Raw genomic sequence first — 25,269 nt, 5'->3', positions numbered from 1 at the left:
GTAATTATAGATTGCATTGTATGTATTATGTTTTACAAGTGAATTTTAATTATAAACTTTTTGTTTAGTCTCTATGTTACTCAAAAAAGAAAAATGAGGAAAACTTATAATAAAAATATACACAGTGTTACTCACAGTGAATATTTTTCACTGTGTATCCTTTGTGATGAATGACCACTTAATTAACATAAAAAATTTGAATTTGACTTAGAAAATAGTGAACCGTTTTGACAAACCGTTTCAATGAATATCTAAAAATATTTCAACTCCGGAAAAGCTTTGTAGATCATGAAACACGAGTCTCTTAACTCCAGGATTTCCGGATTTGTCTCCTAGGGTTCTTCGCTAAAACGCTTCTGTTAATTTTAGATGAAACAGAGGTAAAACTACCCTCTCTCACGCTGCGAGCACTCAAAGCCACTCCGCAGGCACTCACACAACAATAAAAGCCAAAACGCAGCAGCGACCACTCCACTTTTACGTTATCATGCTTGAAAGGGACTACAACCGCTTTTGCGATTCAGAAAAACTACTTCTTCCTGAACGGTACTTTCGATTTCCTCTTACGAGGCCAGCAGCTGGCTACTTGTCTGTCAACAGGAACCGTTTCTTGTCTGCTATTCGTGTATAATCTCTGCTGAGCTGCGTTCGGTATGCACTTCATCGACAAGGGCTCTCACTTGGGCCATATCGTTCCGAATACGTGCAAGGTGGCTGAGATTTTCTTCGATGAATCGCAGCCACGGGAACGGTGAAATTATCGGGAACGATTTCAAAGACTCGTGGATGCCGGTTATGTTATGGAAACAGGTCCATTTCTGTACAACATTATTTTTGTTAAACTTCCTCAAAGTGCATTTATATTTTATTCGTCTATTTTATTATATATATATTTTTATTAATATTATAATATTTATTTTATATTATATTTATTAATATTAATTATATTTATATAATATTTTATTTTAATAAAAATATCTTTGTCTAATTGAGGTATTTATTATTTTATAACATAGCAATGCTATGGGAATTCGTATGTACTGCTAGGATTTTCTAGGCGAAGAAAATTGTGGAATTGTTAGGGTACTGGATCTTAATGACTATATGTTAAAGAGTTATTGTACAGTGTGCAGTTAATAGTGATGCAAAGATTGATGCTCTTATGGTTCAAATTATAACTTATAAGACTGTCATATTCATTTTTCAAATTGTATAGTGAATTCATCGTTCTTTTAACACAATTTCAAGAGATATTGCGAATATTATGAATGTTATTTTAAACAAAAAATTAAGCACAGACAGAGTTCTTTAAATATGTCTTCATCGTATGGCGATCAATTTCACTTTTACTTATTTTCTGGGTTTTTTACTCTTGATTTTTACTTATAATTTTTATTTATGATTTTTACTTATGATTTTTACTTATTACTTTTACTTACAATTTTTACTTATGACTTTTAATTATAATTTTTACTCATAATTTTTAGTTATAATTTTTGTTTATGATTTTTACTTTTATTATTTTCACTTATAATTTTTACTTATTACTTTTACTTATGATTTTTACTTATGACTTTCACTTGTGATTTTTACTTATGACTTTTAATTATAACTTTTACTTTTGACTTTTACTTACGATTTTTACTTTTGACTTTTACTTACGATTTTTACTTTTGACTTTTACTTACGATTTTTACTTATGACTTTTACTTATAATTTTCACTTACGATTTTCACTTAACCCTGAGCCAATAAACTGTAATTTTAAATGTCTTTATCGTACGGCGATCAATATAATTCCAACAAGCGCGCGTCGTTCATGCAAGAACGAATATACCAAAACGCATTACCGCGATCATAATACAAAGCAAATCATACATGACGAATTATACGTGATCTATTCTAACCTTACCGATAGAATTTTACAATTACGATTTACGATCGCTATCTAACAGTCAAGCACCGAACGAATGCCGTCGAATCTGCAGGTTATAAACTGATACTTTCCACGGACGGAACCGCGAAGCCCCCGAGACTACCATACGTACTTTTTAATTCGTCGGGTATAGCCGTCATTCCCCGGCTATTTATTGTGCACGTTCGACTTCTTCAGAAGCCACTGAAGTCATCGGAGAACTTATTGGCCACCCCAATACGCGCATACAGAAACGGCCGATGGCATAAATTCCAGCATACCCCCATACATATTTGAGCAACCGGTTATATTTCAATCTCGTATGGCCGTTTCCTCCCCCTCGCGATCGGCGCCGGAATACAACTCATGCCGGTCGTGTTTCGTGTGTAGACGGACCGGTGCCCCGGCCGCCATTGTCTCGGTTGCAAATTTTTCGCGTGTAGGAGCATCGAGGCAGCGCTACCCCGTAGGGGGTACATCGTGTCGGTTCCTCCTGTTGCGCACGTTCCAGGACCGCTTCTGTGTCCGACCGTGTTGTACGAGTCCGCTCGACAAATGCACGTATTTGCTTGGCTACCGATTCGCTAATATCCCCCGTGTAGAAGCTGTTGGTGAGGGGTTGCAAAATTGCTCGGATACTCGGTCGCCTCTCCGTTGCTTCTTTTACAGGCTGCGGAGAAAATTCTGTGCCTGTATATTTGTATTTAGCTGCTTTGGAAATGGGGCCTCTTCAATTTAATGTTCTCTGTATATATTTTAACAGTTTAACAAACGTGTTATTCACGAAACTAAACAATAGAAATTATATCGAGTGTTCAAATTTTTGATTATTTATATATCTATATTATATGTTTTTAAAATTTAGTTGCTTTGGAAATGGGGCCTCTTCAATTTAATGTTCTCTGTATATATTTTAACAGTTTAACGAATGTATTATTTACGAAATTAAACAATAGAATTTATATCGAGTGTTCAAAATTTTGATTATTTATATATCTATATTATATGTTTTTAAAATTTAGTTGCTTTGGAAATGGGGCCTCTTCAATTTAATGTTCTCTGTATATATTTTAACAGTTTAACAAACGTGTTATTCACGAAACTAAACAATAGAAATTATATCGAGTGTTCAAATTTTTGATTATTTATATATCTATATTATATGTTTTTAAAATTTAGTTGCTTTGGAAATGAGGCCTCTTCTATTTAATGTTCTCTATATATATTTTAACAGTTTAACAAACGTGTTATTCACGAAACTAAACAATAGAATTTATATCGAGTGTTCAAATTTTGGATTATTTATATATCTATATTATATGTTTTTAAAGATAATAGAATACGTGCACACGCTTCGAGATAATTGGGTTTAATGAGCAATTCGTCGACTTGAATGATTGATGGAAGATCTTCTACCTTCAATAATAATAATAATAATAATAATAATAACAATAATAATTTTAATTCTTTTTTTACCGTTCTCTCTACTTTCTTTTTGCCGTATCCGGAAGTCACAACAATGTCGGCGTTCTTAGTTCCACCCCTGTGCAATTAAATAATTGTAACTCGCTCTTTATCGTTTTTAATTTTTAAGCTGAAAGATAGAAATGGCAGCTTAGATTTTCGAACGATTGTCAGTAGATATGGAATGGTAACACAAATGAGTATTATTATTATTACACTTTGCTGAATTGTAGAATTATAATAAAAATGTGTATTAAATCACTTCTTAATTATAAAAGGTAAGGTTATATTAATTTACACTTCGAAGTGGATATTAAAGTAACGCCAGAATCAGACATTATTTCCTTTAAATCATATCATTCAATGAATATTGTAAGTTCTATAAATAAAATATATACTATTACTAACTAGACACAGTGCTTTTACGAATAAAATCTTTTTTTCTAAATTTCCTTTTAAAATCTTAATTTACAAATAAAATTATAATGGAACAAAATCAAAATTGTCCGATGTCCGAATATTAAAGTTGCTCACCGTACGTAAGTAATTGTCTGCATCATCGATAGCGCATCTCCGCTGCAAGCACCAGCCGCGTCAGAGAGTGAAAAACAAAGTGGCAAATAAATGTAAAAATGCAATAAAATCGCTACCGGTTTCGATGCAGCAGAACCGCAATGCTTGACGAGGTTCAGGACAAAACGAGTCATCGAGGATGATTCCAGGGCCCGAGAGGGGCCTCGGTGGATGGCGCCGGAACACGATAGTCACGGTTATTGCACCCGTGCATCGCATCGGGCCATTGGGCGTGCACGTGACTCGGTCGCACGTTTGACATTGTTGGCCGACGAGCAGGATCCATTGTTCGCTCGCCGTGCGAATCGGCCCGTGGATCGGCGCAGAGTCGGCCGGCCTACAAATAATAACTTTTCTGCGGGGGCATAAACAAAAGCGGCCCCTAAAATGCACCGGACTGGCGCCACGCTCGGCTCTGCGTCGCGTCGCCGCGCCGCGCCGCATTGGTGCATACACGGAACTGCATTCTGTCTCGTTCGATGCGCTGACGTAACCGAGATGTTTCCCAGATAGCGTCGGTAAGTTTCTGTCATAGATACTCGACCGTCTGCCCCGCCAGAAAATTAATGGGCCACGCTGCGACTTGCACACGTGTTTACCGCGAAACAATGTTGACATATGCAGAACGCGATGTTCACCGGGACTTTTTATTTCCTCGTGTATAGCGAACCGGGACGGGGATGCATGCTCCGCTTTGATGCCGTGCACACGGCCGCACGTGTTTACCTGCAAATGCTGCGCTCCGGGAAATCTCGCTGCAACGGATTTCATGAAAACGTTCCGGTGCAAACAGCTTCCGCAGCAATTGCTGGCAACGCGACTTTTATCGTCTAGTTGAATTTATGACTTTGATGAATGTCACGTTAGAATATTTTTGAAGTCTTTTGATATTGCTATTTATATGTACACTTACCGACGAAAGTTCAGAAGCATGTTACACAGATGCATGATCTTTGGTGCAGTGAACCTACATAAAATATTAGTACACAAAATATTGCGTCTTAATAGTTTAACACATAATTCGATACACAAAATATTGTGTCTTAATAATTTAACACATAATTTGATACACAAAATATTGTGTCTTAATAATAAAACACACAATTTAATACACAAAATATCGTGTCTTAATAATGTAACATATAATTTAATACGCAAAATATCGTGTCTTAATAATAAAACACACAATTTAATACGCAAAATATCGTGTCTTAATAGTTTAACACATAATTCGATACACAAGATATTGTGTCTTAATAATTTAAAAAATAATTTGATACACAAAATATTGTGTCTTAATAATAAAACACACAATTTAATACACAAAATATCGTGTCTTAATAATGTAACATATAATTTAATACGCAAAATATCGTGTCTTAATAATAAAACACACAATTTAATACACAAAATATCGTGTCTTAATAATTTAACATATCATTTAATACACAAAATATCGCGTGTCTTAATAATTTAACACATAATTGAATACACAAAGTATTGTTTCTTAACATAGGATAAAAGTTTGTATTGTGTCAACAAGAATATTAATTCTACTTTTTAAAATTGTTTAATTTTTAGTTTTTGTTTAATTTTTTTATTCTTTATTTTCCATTTAAAAAAATTTATCGGAATCGCGTAACGTTGTTATGAGAGTTACAAATAATTGAAGTTAGCGAGACGAATTTCAACCAAAAACTGTGAGTTTTGATATCTTTCAATGCCAGTAGTTCGATTCTGCACTAATCGAGAAAGGCATGTGTTAAATTTTCATTATAGTCTAAGATGAAGAAAAGTCCCTTCTTCGTTCCAACCAATTGCCATTAAAAAAAATTTATCATATAAAAACTAGTCTAACATCTAAAAACAAAAAAATTAAAGTAATTTGGTACATGTTTAAAAAAATTATTGTTTTAGAAGGTGTCCGAATATTAATTTGAATCACTGTACGAATTAAAAAGTCACGTTGTTATCGCAGTTAAATATCAATTTCCGTTTCTTTGTTGTGCAGAAACGGATCTAATAGTAGACATCTGCGTTGTAATAGTCATAGACTGCAAGAAGGAAGCACCCAATGCAAATACAGTGACTCAACAGCATAAAGTCCGAGATCCGGTAGAATTACACGGCAAAGCGTGTCGTTTGTAACACGACAGCGCTTACAAGTATCGTCTGCACTGGTCCTAATGGAGCAAAGATTACTTATCGCGGTGCAGTGAAAATGCATTCCTATTATTCTTCCTAGGCCCTACGTTACATTCTCGACGCAAATGCTCGAAACACGCTGAAGCCATTTTAGTGATTGCTCTTATTTCCTAAGCGCAGGAGTGAAATTTCTATTCTCATGAATTACTCCGATTCCATTGCAGTTGCTATTTACGTTACTATGCGAATAACGTTTATTCACTTTATAGAGGGAAATTACTGAAAAGTACACAAGTTTTTGACATTTCTAGATATTTTTGTTTCTAGACTGCGAATCTTTATGCAAAATTAAAGTATGTTGCGTCTATTGCAATACACAAAAGCCAACAAGTTATTTCTATTGTTCTTTCTTTAATAATTTTAATACATTGGTATTTTTCCATTCTTTAGATTTTCCTAATTTTAAATTAGAAATTTAAAATTAATTTAAAAAATTTTAAATTACTTATTTTTGTCATAAATGCATAAGATCCGAAATTTAATAATTACTGGTCTAATTTATAATAAGTAACATGAAATGTAATGCCATATTTTTCATTAATAAAAAAAACCTGTCTAGTTAGAAACACGTTTGTGTATTATTATTATTACTTACATAACAAATTTTGCGGATTTATTATATATTGCCCGCAGGATTAGTAGACAATGTTAATTTTCAAAACGAAATTGTTTGGTTCGATGTAATCCAAAGTTAATTTATATGACTTTGTATTAAATAATTTTTACTACTGAAATATTTACGTATAAATATTTTGGTTAATTTATATAACAGTGAATAGATTAAAATATAATGGTGAGAACGTACATACTACGTGTACATATAAATACTGTTAAAAATAGATGTTGATGGAAAAAAACCTAAATCTTTAATTTTTTATTAAAAACTAAATTTTTAATAAATTTTTCTTAAAACTCAAAATAATTTTGACGTGTACATAAATATTTCTTGTATCATTGATAGTAGCATCAAGAGTAGCATCAATTGATATTAAGACGTTCGACCTAAAAAGCACTCACGTAGTAATTAACTCGACACGTGGCATTAGTTCTTTAAATACTGTATAAAGCTCGTATGATTTCGACAACGACCATATCACACTGCAAAAAACCGATTCTCGTCCGATCATCGAAGTTAAACAGTGTTGAGCGTGGTTAGTACTTGGATGGGTGACCGCCTGGGAACACCACGTGTTGTTGTCACAATTCCTTTTTTTTAGATAATTTATTTAATAAGCATCCCTTTTCTATATTCAGCATCTTTCATTGCTTTTGAGAACATGGCACAGACTGTACATTAATTTCTTATTTGCGAACAATGCGAGTAAACTCATTTCAATCCTCTCATTTTCAAGGAAGGTATAAAATATTTACAATTGTTTCTCCTTCGATCAGTTACCATTGTGTTAATTTTATTAATTTAATAACAAGGGTTAAACTTAGTTGAAAAAAACGAGGAAACATACGTGCCAAAATTTTTACTAAAATAACAACTCCATCCTCATCTATCACGATTTTGTAGAACCATTTTTACAAGTGTCAAGCTGTTAGATCATCATATTGAGAAAAATGGGAACAAATAATTGTCAAATTTTTTCAAAAGGGGCAATGAAATAAAATTTATTAAACTTTTGCCTCGCATGTAACCATTCAGTGAGACCATCTTCACGAGATTAGTTAAAAATTATTCAAAAAATAAAATTTGTCTACTTCTTTTTCATATGTGACTAAACAATGGGACCATTTTTACAAAAGATAAAATTAGTTAACCCATCACTAGTCTAACTGAGAAATGAGGAACAACTATAAGTCAAAATTTCACTAACAGAGCAATAAAATAAAATTATCTAAACGTCTTCTTCGTGTGTGACCATGTAATGGGACCATTTTTGCTAATGACAGAGTTGTTGAGTCCACAACGATTCTAATTGAAAAAATGAGAAACGAATGCATGTCAAAACATTCCAAAATGTGCAACGAAATAAAATTGACTCAACTTCATCGTCACGAGTGACCCTGAATGAATAAACCCTGGGACCATTTTTATAAATGATAAGATTGATTGACTCACTAGTAGTCTAATTGGGAAATCAGATGCTATGAGTCAAAATTTCCCAAAAAGACCAATAAAATAAAATTGACTGAACGTCTTCTTCATATGTGACCATATAGTGGGACCATTTTTGCTAATGACAGAGTTGTTAAGTCCTCAACGACTCTAATTGGAAAAATCATAAACGAATGCAAGTCACCATTCCTCAAAAATAGCAACGAAAAAAAATTGACTCAACTTCGTCCTCACGTGTGACCAAACCCTGGGACCATTTTTATAAATGATAAGATTAATTGACTCACTAGTAGTCTAATTGGGAAATCAGATGCTATGAGTCAAAATTTCACAAAAAGACCAATAAAATAAAATTGTCTGAACGTCTTCTTCATATGTGACCATATAGTGGGACCATTTTTGCTAATGACAGAGTTGTTAAGTCCTCAACGACTCTAATTGGAAAAATCATAAACGAATGCAAGTCACCATTCCTCAAAAATAGCAACGAAATAAAATTGACTCAACTTCGTCCTCACGTGTGACCAAACCCTGGGACCATTTTTATAAATGATAAGATTAATTGACTCACTAGTAGTCTAATTGGGAAATCAGATGCTATGAGTCAAAATTTCACAAAAAGACCAATAAAATAAAATTGTCTGAACGTCTTTTTCGTATGTGACCATATAGTGGGACCATTTTTGCTAATGACAGAGTTGTTGAGTCCACAACGACTCTAATTGGAAAAATCATAAACGAATGCAAGTCACCATTCCTCAAAAATAGCAACGAAATAAAATTGACTCAACTTCGTCCTCACGTGTGACCATTCAGCAGAACCATTCTCACAGATGACAATACAAGTAAGTCCATCACCGAGTCTATGTATAGCGTGCCACTACCGCCTCGACTTATCGAGTATACCGCAGTCCGACTATCAGCTCGCGAAATCCTGGTTTCGAGCGGCAGCGATGCCCTTTGTCGCGTCGACGTCGCACTCATGTTCGTAACGCGTATATACGCGTAATCCCGGCGCAGAAAGAGATAGTCCCGGGGGAGGGAAAAAGGGCACTCGCGACACGGCAGCGGCGAACAGCAACAGCAGGAGAGTCTCAGGTGGCCATTTAAGGCACGGACATTTCGTTCTGTCACCGTGTTCCGTGTTCAGCGTCGGGCAGCGTTGCGAGGAGGCCACCTACGCGCCGGTGGTCCTCCTCCCTTAGCGGTCGCATTGTTTTATAAACGGCCGCCATTTCTCATGATAAGCAGAGTAAAACGAAACTAGACACGAACCTTTCGCCGGAACCGAACCAGGGAATCCGGTCGGTGCCGTCACATTTTCGCGTCTTACCCTCTCCCCCGCCTCTGTGTCCCAGTTCGAGAAGAAGGTCCCTTCTCTTGCATCTCTTATTGCTAAACCTACGATGTCCCATTTTTATATGGGACACGAAACGTCGGATCGTTCGAAGGAAAAGTTATCCTTTCGTTTAGAGCTTATGATACATTGTGAATAGAATTTATTTTTTCTTGGAAAGGATCTCTTGGAAGTAACTATGAAAATAAAGGTTTAAAAACTGGTGCTTCAGGATCGAGGACAATTTTTCCTCTTTTTGCAAACTCTGTAATTTAATTTTAGAAAGTCTGTTGGTTGATTTTGTTATCGTTTGCTGAGTCACACATTGTTCAATTAGTTTAATCTCATTCAATCATCTCAAATCGTTCAGTAGAGAAGCTACGAAAACAAACGTGTTAAAATAGAAACTGTTAACAAACAAGTTCAAGAAAGCCTTCAGCGTCAAGGAGAACTTCTTTTCTTTCCTGGAACATTGAAATCTATTTTTACAAAGTCTGCCGGTTGATTCTGTTACCGTTTGCTGCGTAACAAATTGTTCATTAATCGATCCATTCGAAGTGGACTTCATTGTGTATTTAGTAGAACAAATACGAAAACAAGCATTTTAAAATATTAATTTCTCTTAATCAAACTACTTTAAAGTTACTTTACGAACTTACTCAAATATTATAATTTACTTCTACAAAGTTTATTGGTTGATATTGCGATTATTTATTAAGCCGCAATTCGTTCGTTGAAAATGATTGAAAAATAATTGAAATAAATAAAAAATGATACAAAATAATTTAAAAAGCCTTGAGGATTAAGATCAAGTTATTCTTTTTCTTCAAACACTCCAATGTACATTGACGAAGTATGTTGGATGATACTGTCGTTATTAGTTAAATTGTTCCGTAAAATGAACGTTTATCCATTTATTCAAAATGAACTTCATTGCAGTTAGTAGAAAAAGTGCGCAAGCAAGCATGTTAAAATACTGATTTCTCTCGACCAAACAAGACTCTAAGACAGTCTTCAAGTTCAAGAAGATCGAGGCATCTATTTTCTCAAGCATTGCAATCTGCTTTTACAAAGTATGTTCGTCGATTCGATTATTATTCGCTGTGCCAAAAAATTGACCGATAACGAATACGTTCAAACCGAACTAAAAATTCGTGAACAAAATAAAGTTCCCAACTTTTCTTCGCGCTTCCCCGTACTTAGTGAAACGCTCGAAAAAAAAACCAAGCGTGTTGAAACGGAAATTTCGCGTCCCTAAAGCAAACAACTTGAAGATAGCCTCGGGGATCAGGATCAATTGCTAAGTAACTATCAATTCCAGCGCGAATGGCATGTATTTTCCGAGCACTGTAATCTCGTATACACAACAGAAGTATCGTTATTAAACAATTTCGCAGACCCCTGGCTCCGTAGATGGCTGCATCCGAACAAGGTCCTGCAACATCGAACCACCAATCATCTCGGGCCCGGCATCTCTTCTCCATCAGGCCCGTCGCGTTTTCCGTGCATCTCGTTCCTTGTTCGATCCGCGGAATTCCCCCGCGTTGTATTCTCTATACGCCGCGTGGGCGTCGGCCTGCATCGGCGCGTAGGTGCAACCCGCGAGAGGGAACGCGCCGACATTGTCCGGCGATTAACACTTTGATCCCGGTGATATTTAAGCGGGGCCTTGAGTGGTGGCGACCCCTGCGGCAGGGGTCAACGCAGCTGCCAGCAACAGGGGTCGCGGGCGGCCGATTCTATACGGAGATACTGGGACTAACTAGATATTCGCGCGCGGGTCTGGTGTTTCAGCGAGGATCCTCGAGACGTATGGGCTGCTATGTCCTGGCCACGTGTTCTGATTTTTCCGGCGAGTCCTTGGAGTCCTTGCCTCTAACCTGTTCTTCGCTGCGTGCCTCCATAAAACACTGTACGAGTCGGAAGCATACCTAAGCTCAATGCGAGCCACTTCTCGAATGACACTATTTGAAATATTATTTCGGATCAGGGGTGTTCGATTCTCGCGATAATGTCGATACTTAAATCAATTTTTAACCGAATCGATTCGAATCGATTCACCAAAGCATCGAAACCTGAAAAATCGATTCATCGAAGCAACGAATCCCGAAAAATCGATTCACCAAAGCATAGAATCTCGAAGAATCGATTCACCAAAGCATTGAATCTCGAAAAATCGATTCACCAAAGCATCGAAACCTGAAAAATCGATTCATCGAAGCAACGAATCCCGAAAAATCGATTCAACAAAGCATAGAATCTCGAAGAATCGATTCACCAAAGCATTGAATCTCGAAAAATCGATTCACCAAAGCATCGAAACCTGAAAAATCGATTCATCGAAGCAACGAATCCCGAAAAATCGATTCAACAAAGCATAGAATCTCGAAGAATCGATTCACCAAAGCATTGAATCTCGAAAAATCGATTCACAAAGCATCGAAACCTGAAAAATCGATTCATGAAAGCAACGAATCCCGAAAAATCGATTCACAAAAATATCGAATCCCAAAGAATCGATTCACCAAAGCATTGAATCCTGAAAAATCGATTCACCAAAGCATCGAAACCTGAAAAATCGATTCATGAAAGCAACGAATCCCGAAAAATCGATTCACCAAAGTATCGAATCCCAAAGTATCGAATCCCAAAGAATCGATTCACTAAAGTATCGAATCCTGAAAAATCGATTCACTAAAGCATCGAATCCTGAAAAATCGATTCACCACAGCATCGAATCTCGATAAATCGATTCACCAAAACATCGAAACCTGAAAAATCGATTCATCGAAGCAACGAATCTCGAAAAATCGATTCATCAAAGTATCGAATCTCGAAAAATCGATTCACCAAAGCATCGAATCTCGATAAATCAATTCATCAGAGCATTGAATACCGAAGAATCGATTTAAACAATCGAATTTGTAGTTTTCAGCGTAAATTCGAATAAACTTTGAAATCGTTAAATTTGCATATTTTTAATTTATATCTGAAATGTGGAAAAAGATAGAATTCAATAGAATTGTATTAATATCTTAATGGTCATTTATTAGCCATTTGTTTAGCGAGCAAAAATTAAAATGTAACAATTTTTGCAGATGTTCGGCGATATCAAAAGATCGATTCCAAAAATCGAAAATCGTTTAAGAACAAATCGATTCCGACGAATCAAACATCTATATTTCAAATAATTTATTATTTTGTTTTACAATTGTTCCCATGCCTGTGATCATTTCTAAAACGACGTTATTTGTCAATGTTAGATGATTATCCGAGAATTAGAAATATTTTTCTAAAAAATCTTTTTCTATTTTCCACGCCAATGAAACAATTGTTTTGTTTCGCGACAATATTAGATGGACACGAACAAAAATCTCGCGAAGATGAACGTTTTGACAGTTCTCTGTCAAACCACATTGATGTAAAAGATTCTTAAATTAAAATGTTTGTGTTGACTTTAAGTGATTTTTGAAAATAGTAGTACAACAAATTGAAATATTGTACCAGTATAAAGAAGGTGTCACTATTAATGCAATTTGTATCTCTTATTCTTAAAATGACGTCTCAAACTTGACCAATTTTTACTTTTCATTTCAAAGCAATATTAATTGTATAATTTTCTGTAGTAATTACAAAAGTATGTAGTAATAGTAGTATTAAGATATATAAATAATAAAAATAATTTTTACTATCATTTGGATATTTTAAATATCCACAGCATATTTGAAATAATTATAGTATATTTAAAACAATTATAGTATACTTGAAACAATTATAGTATACTTGAAACAATTATAATATATTTGAAACAATTATAGTATATTTAAAATAATTATAGTATTATTTAAAACTCGTAATATTAATTCGAGTAGTAAATTTAAATCCGAAATCTCAGAATTAAATTATAATACAAGGATCTAATTGCACCCTTATAATTTGATCACCCAGAATAATGAGAAAAATGCACGTCTCAGTGCATTTTACTCTCACACTGGAACCCGTAAATGCACAAAGCATCGGCCAAAAAGTCGTTAATAAAACACGCCACAAAGCGTGTTTTCTGTTCCATTATCAAGCAATGAATCTCGAAATTGTAATTGCGAAAAAACTTGTCGTTCTACGCCGTGGATTCTAGTTTCCCGATCTCATTCATATTGCATGATATTATACGTCGCATCGCTTGTCCCGAATGGATTCAGCTTCTTACGATCATTCACGTAATTCACCATTGATTAATATGTACGCGGGACATAATCTTTACTACTGTTGCACCGCCGTTAGATAAGACTGTGGGAGTCTTACCGTTACATCGTGTAAAACGTGAACGCATCGCGTGCTAGCCGGTCGGCTTTACAAGCTTTCAACCTCGGTAAATACTCCGCTAACGAGCCTCGCCTCCGTCGCCAGTCCCTCGATGGAATATTAAGTTTCAATAAACGACAGTAACAATTTAATGATGCACGCGACGGAACGTAGGATAATTACCGTTTTGATGGATCGGTTGACGTTAACGAAGCTGCGAGCTGAAAACGCGAGAGCAGAGGTTGTCGATTGGCGCGTTGAAGAATGCTAAATGCCGAGATGCGACGATATAGACATTTCTCTACGTGTTTTTCTTAATTATATTAAATGTATTTTAATGATGGTTTCAGTAATATGATCATGGATCTTTTTATGCACTTATGGCACGCGCAAGATTTTTCAATAGTAGATGACGCGTGTATTAGCAAAAATTAATTGTCTTATTGCTCCACATTTATACATTTTTATAAATTAATGGAAATGAGATTTCGCTGTAGTTCGACGTAATATCAACGTGTCTCAACATTTTTTAGACGCATCTTTTTAAAATAGGAAATAGATAAATATGTTTTGAAAATAAAAATACATTTACTATTTATATTTGTAAGTATTACTATATTACATTTTTGTAATTTCGTTTTTTTTTTGACACGTTTTATAAAAAGAGAAGACAGTTAGCTGTATTACGATTGGGATGAGTATTAATTCAATTCATAATTCAATAATCATTTTTAAATGGATTGCGCTGATCCTTTTCTGCGAGATCTTGGAGAAAAGCTTCAAGAATTGTTAACATAATGAAAGATTTCTAGCTATTTTTCATTTAAATAATGACATGGATATCTCCACTTTTAAAAATATTTGCTATTAAAAATATTTACAATTAAAGAAACGAATATCAAACATGTCAATAATTTAATATAAACACCCCAAGTCACAACCCTTGCTTAAAGATTGTTATAATTCATTTCTGCATAATAAATTATGCAAATCAGATTGCATAAAAGTTCGCAATTTGATTATGTCAGATGTGATCATAATATCTGATTATAAATCTGATTGTAATAGAATTTTAGATATATTATAATGAAATAGATTATATATCTGATAATAAATCTGACTATAATAGAATCTTAGATTATATAAAGAAATAGATTAAATATCTGATTATAGATCTGATTATAATAGAATTTTAGATATTATAAAGAAATAGATTATATATCTGATTATAAATCTGACTATAATAGAATCTTAGATTATAAAGAAATAGATTAAATATCTGATTATAGATCTGATTATAATAGAATTTTAGATATTATAAAGAAATAGATTATATATCTGATTATAAATCTGACTATAATAGAATCTTAGATTATAAAGACATAGATTAAATATCTGATTATAGATCTGATTATAATAGAATTTTAGATTATAAAGAAATAGATTAAATATCTGATTATAGATCTGATTATAATAGAATTTTAGATTATAAAGAAATAGATTATATATCTGACTATAAATCTGATTATAATAGAATTTTGTATTATAAAGAAATAAATTATATATCTGATTATAGATCTATATATAATCTAAAATTCTATTATAATCAGATCTATAATCAGATATTACGATCAGATCTATTACAATAAAATTGCGAATTTTTATGCAATCTCATTTGCATTTAGATTTTTATAGATCACTGTGTACGGCAATGAAAATGAAACGAAGCAGAATTAAGCTGTGGCAAATCTTTCACGATGCTGACTTTTAGATAACCATATGCTGCGAACGCATAAAAATCCCAGTCTATTTATAATGCAATGTATCAAAGCAGCGAACTCGATATGGCGCGCGGATTTTTCGTGGCCGCGGGCGTCTCGGCGAGGAAACGGACCCACCCACGAAAGTTTTTCTATAATTCGCTAGATAATGGCGAAGATAAGGGGACGGTTCGCGCACAAACCAGAGATACGATAAATCAGTGGTGAGCATGCATGTCGGCTGCACATTTATGCTCGTGCGAGAGTGCATCGTGCACAACTGCGCCACGCGTGTTAAACTTTGTTTCGCGGTCGTTTTCGCGATAGAGGCGTGCTATGCGATCTCGAGGAGTTCGCGAAAAAATCGCCAATCGAAATCTAACATATACGATCTAGGAGATCTCCATCTTACGGATTCAATAAATCACCTCTGTTTATTCCTAGAATTAACGGATTGTGAAATTATAGGAACAGCATTATTCTTTTTTAAACTGGGTTTACGGAGAAACGTCATTTTGACACGTTAGAAATTGTTTAATTTATGATTATTAAAATTATAAAGATGTACTTAATTTATTTCAACGGGCCAGATGCACTTTTAATTGTCTCGACAAAAATTCAATGCAATAACAATAAAAATTCAACACAATAATAATAAAAATAATAGTAATAATAATAAGACTGAATATATTTGAGAGGGAATTCTATAGATAAACAATAATTTGACTAAGTACTTTGCTTGTTGGATAATGTTAATCTCTGTCTTTTAAGTATCACGTAAAGTATAATGTTCAATTGTTGTTAAAAACATGATGTATATTGTTCGATTGTTACACTGTATGTGTTCGTGTAAATATTTTGTTGAATATATTAGTTTATTAAGTTCTCTTGCTGTTCTTTTAGTTTATTACATAATATTCGTATAAAATTACTATAAACAATAAATAATATCAATGAATAACAATATTGATAACGTAATCAAACGTATAACTATATGATTGAGTGAGTAAAATTTCAAAGTATGATGAATAATAAATAAATATTACTACGTATATATAAATAATATAAACATTATATTATAAATAGTGAGTGCCTTAAATGAATGGAAAATGATTAAAACTCAAACGCATGCTAACAATAACAAAAGAATATATCTGTTCGTTTATTTATTTATTAAATTTATTTAACTGTCAATCACTTTATCTCCACCAACTTTCGAACAATTCAAAGAACACGTTGCTAGAAAAAGTTTGAAAGTTGAGAGAAACTCTTGAAGTGTGTCGCTTCAATAAAAGTGAAACGCAAGCGTTATTTAACGAACGCCGAGGCTCGGGTCTATTTGGACCCCTACTATAAATCTTATTTAGCTATCTAGTGTTTGAAAATAAATTGAAATTTTTACCTGTTTGGTTAATAGATTGCGGATATTTATGCAAAATAAGAACTATCTTCATTAATTGCAACAAATATGAGTCAAATTTTCTTTCATCCTTAAATAATTTCAGTGACTTGAAAATAATAAATAGATGTGTTGAAATTCTTTTAATATTTTCACTCTCTTTAAAAAATCCTCAATCTATTAATTAAATTCTAGAAGGAGCAGCTTGAAAAACATGCTCGCAAAAATTGATAAATAAATTGATAAATAATCCCAAGCTATATACAGGGTGTCTCATTTAACTCGAGGATCTAAAATATCTCGCTTGTTTTTTATGATAGAAAAAAATGTCAAAGGAGAACATAAGTTGTTTCAGAGGAGCAAATATTATGACAGACAAAAAAATTTCTTCGAGGTTATGTTCTTTTTAAGATTTCAAGATCATCGAAGACTTTTTAAATGGAATGACCTAATTTTATTGTCGCTGTATGATAGCCGAGGTCAAGAAAAATCCAACGACCAGCAATATTATGACCTTCGCGTGACCTTGAGTACGAGAACACGAGCTAAAATAAATTTTCCTTCAATATTTATTCTATCATTGTTATTTCCTCATTTACATCGAGTGCCCTAGTTTCATGCATTTTTCATACTCAAGGTCACGCGGAGGTCACAATATTACAGGTCTTTGATTTCGTCTTGATCTCAGCTATCATATAGCGATAATACAAATATATCATTCCATTTAAAAAAACTTCGATGACCTTGAAACCTCAACAAAATATAATCTCGAACAAACTTTTTTGCCTACCATAATATTTGCCCCTCTGAATCAACTAATGTTCTCCTCTGACATTTTTTTCTATCACAAGAAACAAGCGAGACATTTTAGATGCCCGAGTTATGTGAGACACCCTGTACAATTCCAGTTATATACTTCTGAAAAAAGTTCCGTCGTTCGAGTGTTAAAACTTTGTTCGGCGAATACCGCGAACGAGAGCAGTTAAAAACCAATAAATGTGAAGCGTGTACCGCGGATCAGCTCGAGCAACGTTGTCGTAACGTCGCGGCTGGTGATAAAACAACGCACTCGAGCACACGGTGTTCGATGTGCTCGGCTGTACTTTAATCGGTGCATGAGCTGCTCGAGTGCCACTCGAAAATCATCGACATACCTATCGCGGTTGAACCTTCCTATCGGTTGTTCCCATGCGTGGAACATGAAACTTTCACGAGGTTTTACGCGTCCGGCGCGTGCAAGCCTATACTACTTACGACAAGCCCGGCGCATACGTATGGGAAAAATGTTATTGAAATCTGGACTACGAATTATGCGATGCCCGAGGAATTTCTGCGTTTATGGCAGGCGCAAACCGTTGGAACGCGATGAGCAACAAGTTTTAATAGAGATCGATAGAATTCTTACTTTGTGTTTATTTGCGTAGAGATTCCTTGTTTTCTATATTCTGATCCTAGTTGAATCGTAAATTAACAGTAAATGTGTCAGACAGGTTGAAATTATTATTTTCGAATACCTCGTTTTATGGTTGTTGAGAATGTGAAGGTGCATTCGTAGGAAATGGTCAAATAAGTTACTTTTATTCGTGCTGATTGAAAGTCACAATGAGTTTTGCAAGAAATCTTAATATTTAAACATGAAATTAAATAAGCGCTCATGATTTAGTAATATTAGCAGGCTGCAGATTTTTATGTACATTTCAATTTTTGTATATATTTATATTATATTTTATATTTACTGGCAATTAAAGTAAGGTTAGCTATTGTTGTGTATAATTTGTGAACCATAGTGACTCTTGTGAATCATTTAGAAATGATCTTCCAAAATTTAATAATTTTATTCAGTTTTTGATCTATTTTTAATAATTCAATTTAAGAGATTTCAAATATTTCCTGAAAAACTAAATAAATTTCTGTGATTTATTAGAATTTTAATAACGTTTATTATAATTTTAATTTTCAAAAATCACCCTACTTGTTTCGTCATCTATTATTTACTCTTAAATCTGCTGTTAGGTTCTACAACAATCCTAAATTTAAATCTGTAATTATCAGCACACATTAACATAATAATAAAAGCGTGCAATAACAAAATGCTTTATTATTTAATAATAAAGCACACATAAAACAAGCTAAGAATTTTTAAATGTTACTATAACTGTTGAAAAATTAAACAATTCTCTACTATGTCATTATGCTTTTAATAAAACAAATCAATGTTCATTTCCATCAATTAATTAAGCAAGAAGTAACTCCGAATAATTTCTTCGAATTAAAATTGGAACATTCACTTTGTATCATGAAGCGATTGGCTAACATTCTAAGTAATTATACCAGACAGTTTTATTTGTGTTCATCAAATTGCAGACAATTTCATTCGTCCTGAATTGGTGTGTTACTTGCGCCGAGTATCACAGGGAAAGTTAAATAAATTCCCCTGATAAAGACAGAGCCATCTAAAGTGCTTTACGCCGTTAGTTATTTGACATCGACTAATTTCCTTAATAGCACACCTTTCTATTTGTTTCAGAACGGTGAGAGGCTCTTCATCGGAGCGCCCGGAAATTGCTACTGGCAAGGTAAGGTTCTTTCCCTATTCACAGATTCCGTAGTTCCATTTATGTCAAGGTTTCGCAATTAAAATTAGTACGATGTTATTCGTCGATATTTTTGTTGACTTGATTCTTTTATTAACTGATAAATTCACTCTTTTTAGCAAATATTGTTTTAAATATTTCTAGCATAGAGAAGTATTCGTTGATATGTTTCACTTTACAAGATATTTCTCTTAATTATAAGATAATACAAGACATTCAATTACAATTTTCAGGAAATGGATAATACTTCTCATTATATTCTCATTTTTTTTCTCGAAAGGATTGGCAATTATGTGAAAATTTAATCAACTTTGTCGTAATAATGTTCACATTTTAAACAATGTGAATCGATTATTTACTGCAATCAAAATAAATGAGAAGCATTATGGAAGCATTACTTAAATGTTTCACTTGAAATAATTCATTGGTTTCTTAATAATTACGGTAGAATTTATTTTATTTAATGAGATGCACTAGAAATGATACGTCGCATCAGAATGTGTTTCGTTCGCTTAAATCTGGTTTTTAAACAATTTACAAAATAAACTATTCTTTCAGTAATTTTCTTATTACTCCAAGAAATTCATTTTTAGACCGAAAAGAAACAGTTTGCTACTTGCAACAACGTAATGGAACGAAATAAATTCTGCCCGAACGATTTGTTAACGTTGAAAATCGAGCAGTTAATTCAAGTGACACGTTTCAACTGTACATAGAAACGACGGTACAATTAATTATCGATATTATAGCATCGAAAGTGAAAACTTTTACAAACCATGCGACAGTAAAATTTTTCACTTGGTAATCGGAATGAAGACCAAACAAAATTTATAATTACAAAATAATCTGGCAAGCAAAATCTGGAGGTACTATCGCTGATCTTTAAGCACCAGGGGATAACGCTAATTAGAATTCCGCACAATAATCAAAATTACAATTAGAAGAGGTTTCGAAATTCTGCCCGCAATAATCGGCTTGCTCCGAAGTCTCGGTCGAATCGCATCGAATCTATGCACCCCGCGCTAATTAAACGGCGTAAAATCACTTCGGTACTAATAAAGACACGGAAGTTCGGGCTTTGATAACGCCTGGGTCTATGGGAACGACTTCCGGTCCGACGCGGCTACCCGTGCTCCGTGGAATCTAATTAGAGCGACTTTTGAGGAGACGTTCGTTAAACAATTACAGGTCAGATATACTCGATCAGCACCGCTATGAGGTTGAAGTTCGTAGCGACGATGTTGTTCACACCCGAAGCAGATGCATCAGGTACCGCGAATTTGCAGGCGATCCTAATCGGCACGACGCCAATCAACGTCGTCGTGCAAAACCAGACCCCTTAAACCTCTAATCAACTTTCAGTATCTTAACGGCGGACCACATTAACAAATTTGTTTGCTTGATGCTCGGAATACCATGATTCTCGTCGACGTTCGTGGAACGTGTTCTCGGGGAGACTGATTTCGAAAATTTCAATCGAAGTAATTGAGAATGTTAATATTGATTGGAAATGCCCGATTACAAGATTATGGAAAAATGACCATTTTTAATCAATTTCACATTTTCACAAAAATTTCTAATAATGTGATTTTAGGCGAACTATTATTATTATACTTTTATATAATAATTTTATAATAATTTATTAATAATTATAATATATAATAATAATAATTTAATAATAACTTTTATGCTATTTTATTATAGGAAGAAGGCTGTAGTAGTATTATTATCAATTTTAAACAGATACTCTTCTTATTAAAATATTTATATATATATATATATATAAATATGAACTAAATATTTTAATAAGAAGAGTATCTGTTTAAAATTGATAATAATACTATAAATATATATATATATATATATATATATATATATATATGTGTGTGTGTGTGTGTCTTATAAATCACATTTTTATGGAGATTGTGCCTACAGAGTTTAAATAAATGTGGGAATAATATAAATAAGATAGTAAATTGTGTTCATTAATAAGTAGACATAAATTTAAAGTAGTAAGAAGGTTAAAAGAATTTGAGAATGTTAATGTATGATTTCGGATCTATTAAAATTCTCTAAACAAGGCTCGTAATATCGAAACAATGAAGAAAAAGATTTTGATGTTTGATTTCTATTTCTTACAAATCATGCAAATTATATTGCCTGGAGATCCGCAGGTTTATGATTGTTCTTGTAACTATCATGGATGATTAAATAAATCCTTTGAAATTACATATTTACCAAATGTTTATATAACATTAATTTTTATATTTATATTTATTCGAAACATCGGAAATCATTCTTTTACTGTGTCCATAAAAATTGAGAAACGTAAACATTTTACCTTAGTCAGTCAAGTGTTTCTTAATCAGTTAGCTGTTTCTGATGAGTATACTCGTCGTAACACAAAATATTGCCATGACGAGTCTACTCGTCGTAACACAAAATATTGCCATGACGAGTCTACTCGTCATAACACAAAATGTTGTTATCATGAGTATACTCGTCATAACACAAAATGTTGCCATGACGAGTATACTTGTCGTAACATAAAATGTTGTCATGACGAGTATACTCGTCATAATACAAAATATTCCTATGACGAGTATACTCGTCGTAACACTAAATGTTGTCATGACGAGTATACTCGTCGTAACACCAAACGTTGTCATGAGGAGTAGACGTCCTCAGTAGTAGTTGTTTTCATGACGAGTATACTCGTCAGAAACAGCTAACTGATTTAGAAAGCTACATATGTTAATATTCTCCATTAAATTATATGTATTTTTAAACAAAATATAGAGAAAATCAAACATATTATACTAATTTTTACACTTCCTAAAAGTATTGCGACAGCTAACTGGTCAATATACCAAAAATAGCTAAATAAAATACAATAAAATAAAAGTTGTATCATCGTATCATTATTCTATCATTTATAAATTATTCAATATCTTCTTTAATATCTGAATTAATATCTGACTTAATATCCGAATAAATATCTGTAGAATACGAAGTATTGACAGAAAATCAGTTCTCCACGACGAACAAATTCCTCGCAGAACATCGATGGACGGTGAACGTCGACGCTGTTCGAAACTAGTTCAAAGGAACACAGTAATTGCAACCTCCGAGCGTTTACACATGCTTGGCAGTGGCCCCAATTAATTTTCATTAATTACTCGGTCATCCGGCTTCTTCCACCTGTTTCACCGCGATTAACACGATGCCTGTGATTAATAATTCTCGGTACGAACCCACGCGGCAAACTGTCACGCCCAAAATGAGTATGTCGCTGGAACGAGACGAACGCTCCGCGCCGTTTCGGTATAGCAATCAGCATACTATGATATAATCCTGCGAGCGTGACAGTTTCAGGCCTCGTACACATCTCTGCCCCTCCCCCCCACACACGCATACGCAGTGATTAATATCCGATTGGAGATTAATGCACCGTGTGGTGCGTTAGTACTTATTAATTACTGGCAGGTGAGTCGAGGGTGGCGATATTTAACAGGTGCAGGCCCGCTTTCCACAGCTTCGCGCGGCAGCCAGAGTAACGCGGAGCGCAGCTACTTAATAATAACGTGTCTAATCGACGCCAGAATTCATTTGACCGCCGCTATTTAGTTGACAGTATGCCTGACGATAACGAGACAGAATAATACCTCAGTCGCCATCCATAAATACTGTGCTTAGATGCTAGATTAATAATAATGTTAAACGGCTTACCATTTACCAGCGTGACGTTTCCACGCGTTTTCTGACTGCGATTGCCATTCTCGTTACGCGATGAGTTGCGAACGATGGTTTGTAACACATGGGATGTCCTACTTTATCGTTTCGCTGGAGTTAATTCTACGGCGATGCTGAGAACTGATATTTTTGTACGGATGAAATGAAAAATGATAAACAGAAGAATTTAAGAACGTTGACGTATTTTTAACGACCTGCAGTTTTATGCATTTTTAATCAGAAGGGGTATATATATGCAATAAACATCGAAAGAATTTAGGAAGGTTGACAATGTATTTTTTAACAAATTGTAGTAACGTGTACTATTTATAAACTATTTATATAGATGAAATGAAAGATAGTAAACGTGTCAGAAAAATTTAAGATCATTGTCAGCTTAAAATTAAATTTCGTGTATTTTTTTTCTACAGCTTTGTAGTAAAATATTTAGTTATAAGTCTTTTTTTGCAACATTATTACTTTCTCACTGCAACAAAAGGTTATCCCGACGATCACTAAAGTTATTATTATCATTTTATTTTCGACAAATGATCGTCATTAAGAGAAAAAATGAATGTGCTTGCTCTCTTGCAGTCGATTTTTATTTTTCTTCATGTTTATTTTGTATAAAGATGAGGTTTCGTAAAATTGTCTAGTATTTATCATCTTATCTTTATGACTAGTGCTTTCGAACTTTTGATTTGTTGTTCAACAAACAATTATTTGGGTACGTTTATATCGTGAGACAAACAACGCTCGTTAAAAACATAGATCAACGATTTTCATCAGTAATCTTCGTGAAAGAATTAATTTCGTACAAAAAAAGAAGAAACAAATCTTTAAAAGGACGTTTCATGTATTACAATTCATTTAGTAGACTCTGTTTTATAATAGAGAAATACAATAATATTACCGAATTAACATTTTTACTGTAACATGTACAGGGTGGTCTAAAAACTAGTCCTCATGATTTTCCAGGTACTTCTCATCAGTTTTCAGTCCACTGCAATTTGTAACAATAAGAATATCAAAACAAATTTTACTTCTACGAAAAATCAAAACCACCTTAATTTTTGTAAATTTCATTATGCATTCTTGACCGTTGTTGACAACTAGTTGATAATTAGTATAATAGGTTACATACGTTACACACTTTTGTACATTCGAAGTTGGACATTTTTATCGACTTTCCATTTGGTTTAAAAACAATTTCGTTCCCTTCATGAAAATAATATCTAGATCGCATATTTTATACATTTGTCGCGAAATTGTGCAATTGAAAATGGTAAAGAGATTACATGAAATTAATAATACCAAGATGTTTCTCTCTATTGGCTTCTACTTTGGCTTTCTCTCTCTAGTTAGCTTCTACTTTTTGCAATGTCTTCTAGAATGACATGAAGAATGTTGTTGTCACAAGTAGATTTGTAGATAAATACTAATAAATCTAAATCAGATATTATAGTAATAAATCCTTAACAATTTCTAAGTTCAAAGTTATCTTCAATTCATAGCACGTTAAATCATCGAACTTCCACATCACCAACAATGTTAGCCCATCAAGAATACGCAGCGTCATTTAAAAACTGAAGATGTCCTCATTGTGCAAGTAAAATTTTGTTTCAAATTATTAAGTCTATTGTTTCTGTCTACCCATTATGAGTCACCAGGACAAACGAGTTTTTGCTTTCACTAAGTAGATAAGGGTGCAAAATAAATAAAATAAATCAATAAAAAAAAAGCAAAATAAATGTCTGACAATGAAACGGAAGTGATTTATCACTCGACCTAATGTTATTATCGGAATTTGTGGTCGACTGAAAATTGGTTAACTATTCCTTGCAGCTGCGAGAAGTACCTGAAAAATCGCGTAGATTTTCGCATCGCCCTGTGCACAGCCTGTACACAATCTGTACAGGCATATT

The 25,269-nt window shown here is 33.7% G+C and overlaps 1 protein-coding gene and 1 non-coding gene across 3 annotated transcripts in view; both read left to right on the top strand.

The window, feature by feature from the left end:
- Positions 1-25,269, top strand: part of if (integrin subunit alpha inflated) — a 178,790-nt gene that overhangs the window by 140,166 nt on the left and 13,355 nt on the right. Inside the window, exons 6-7 of one of the 2 annotated variants that reach the window (XM_033475447.2) lie at positions 19,546-19,594; positions 20,801-20,881. In XM_033475447.2, the coding sequence (XP_033331338.2) occupies positions 19,546-19,594; positions 20,801-20,881 (130 nt within the window). The remainder of the gene's footprint in view (positions 1-19,545; positions 19,595-20,800; positions 20,882-25,269) is intronic. The other variant, XM_033475456.2, reaches the window with a different exon arrangement.
- On the top strand, positions 7,237-7,356 carry LOC117223424 (5S ribosomal RNA). Its single transcript, XR_004490919.1, has one exon. It is a non-coding gene; the product is annotated as a 5S ribosomal RNA (ribosomal RNA).

This window comes from Megalopta genalis, chromosome 4 (genome assembly GCF_051020955.1).
Source record: "Megalopta genalis isolate 19385.01 chromosome 4, iyMegGena1_principal, whole genome shotgun sequence".
Taxonomy (NCBI): domain Eukaryota; kingdom Metazoa; phylum Arthropoda; class Insecta; order Hymenoptera; family Halictidae; genus Megalopta; species Megalopta genalis.
This window is presented reverse-complemented; position numbering and strand designations above follow the sequence as displayed.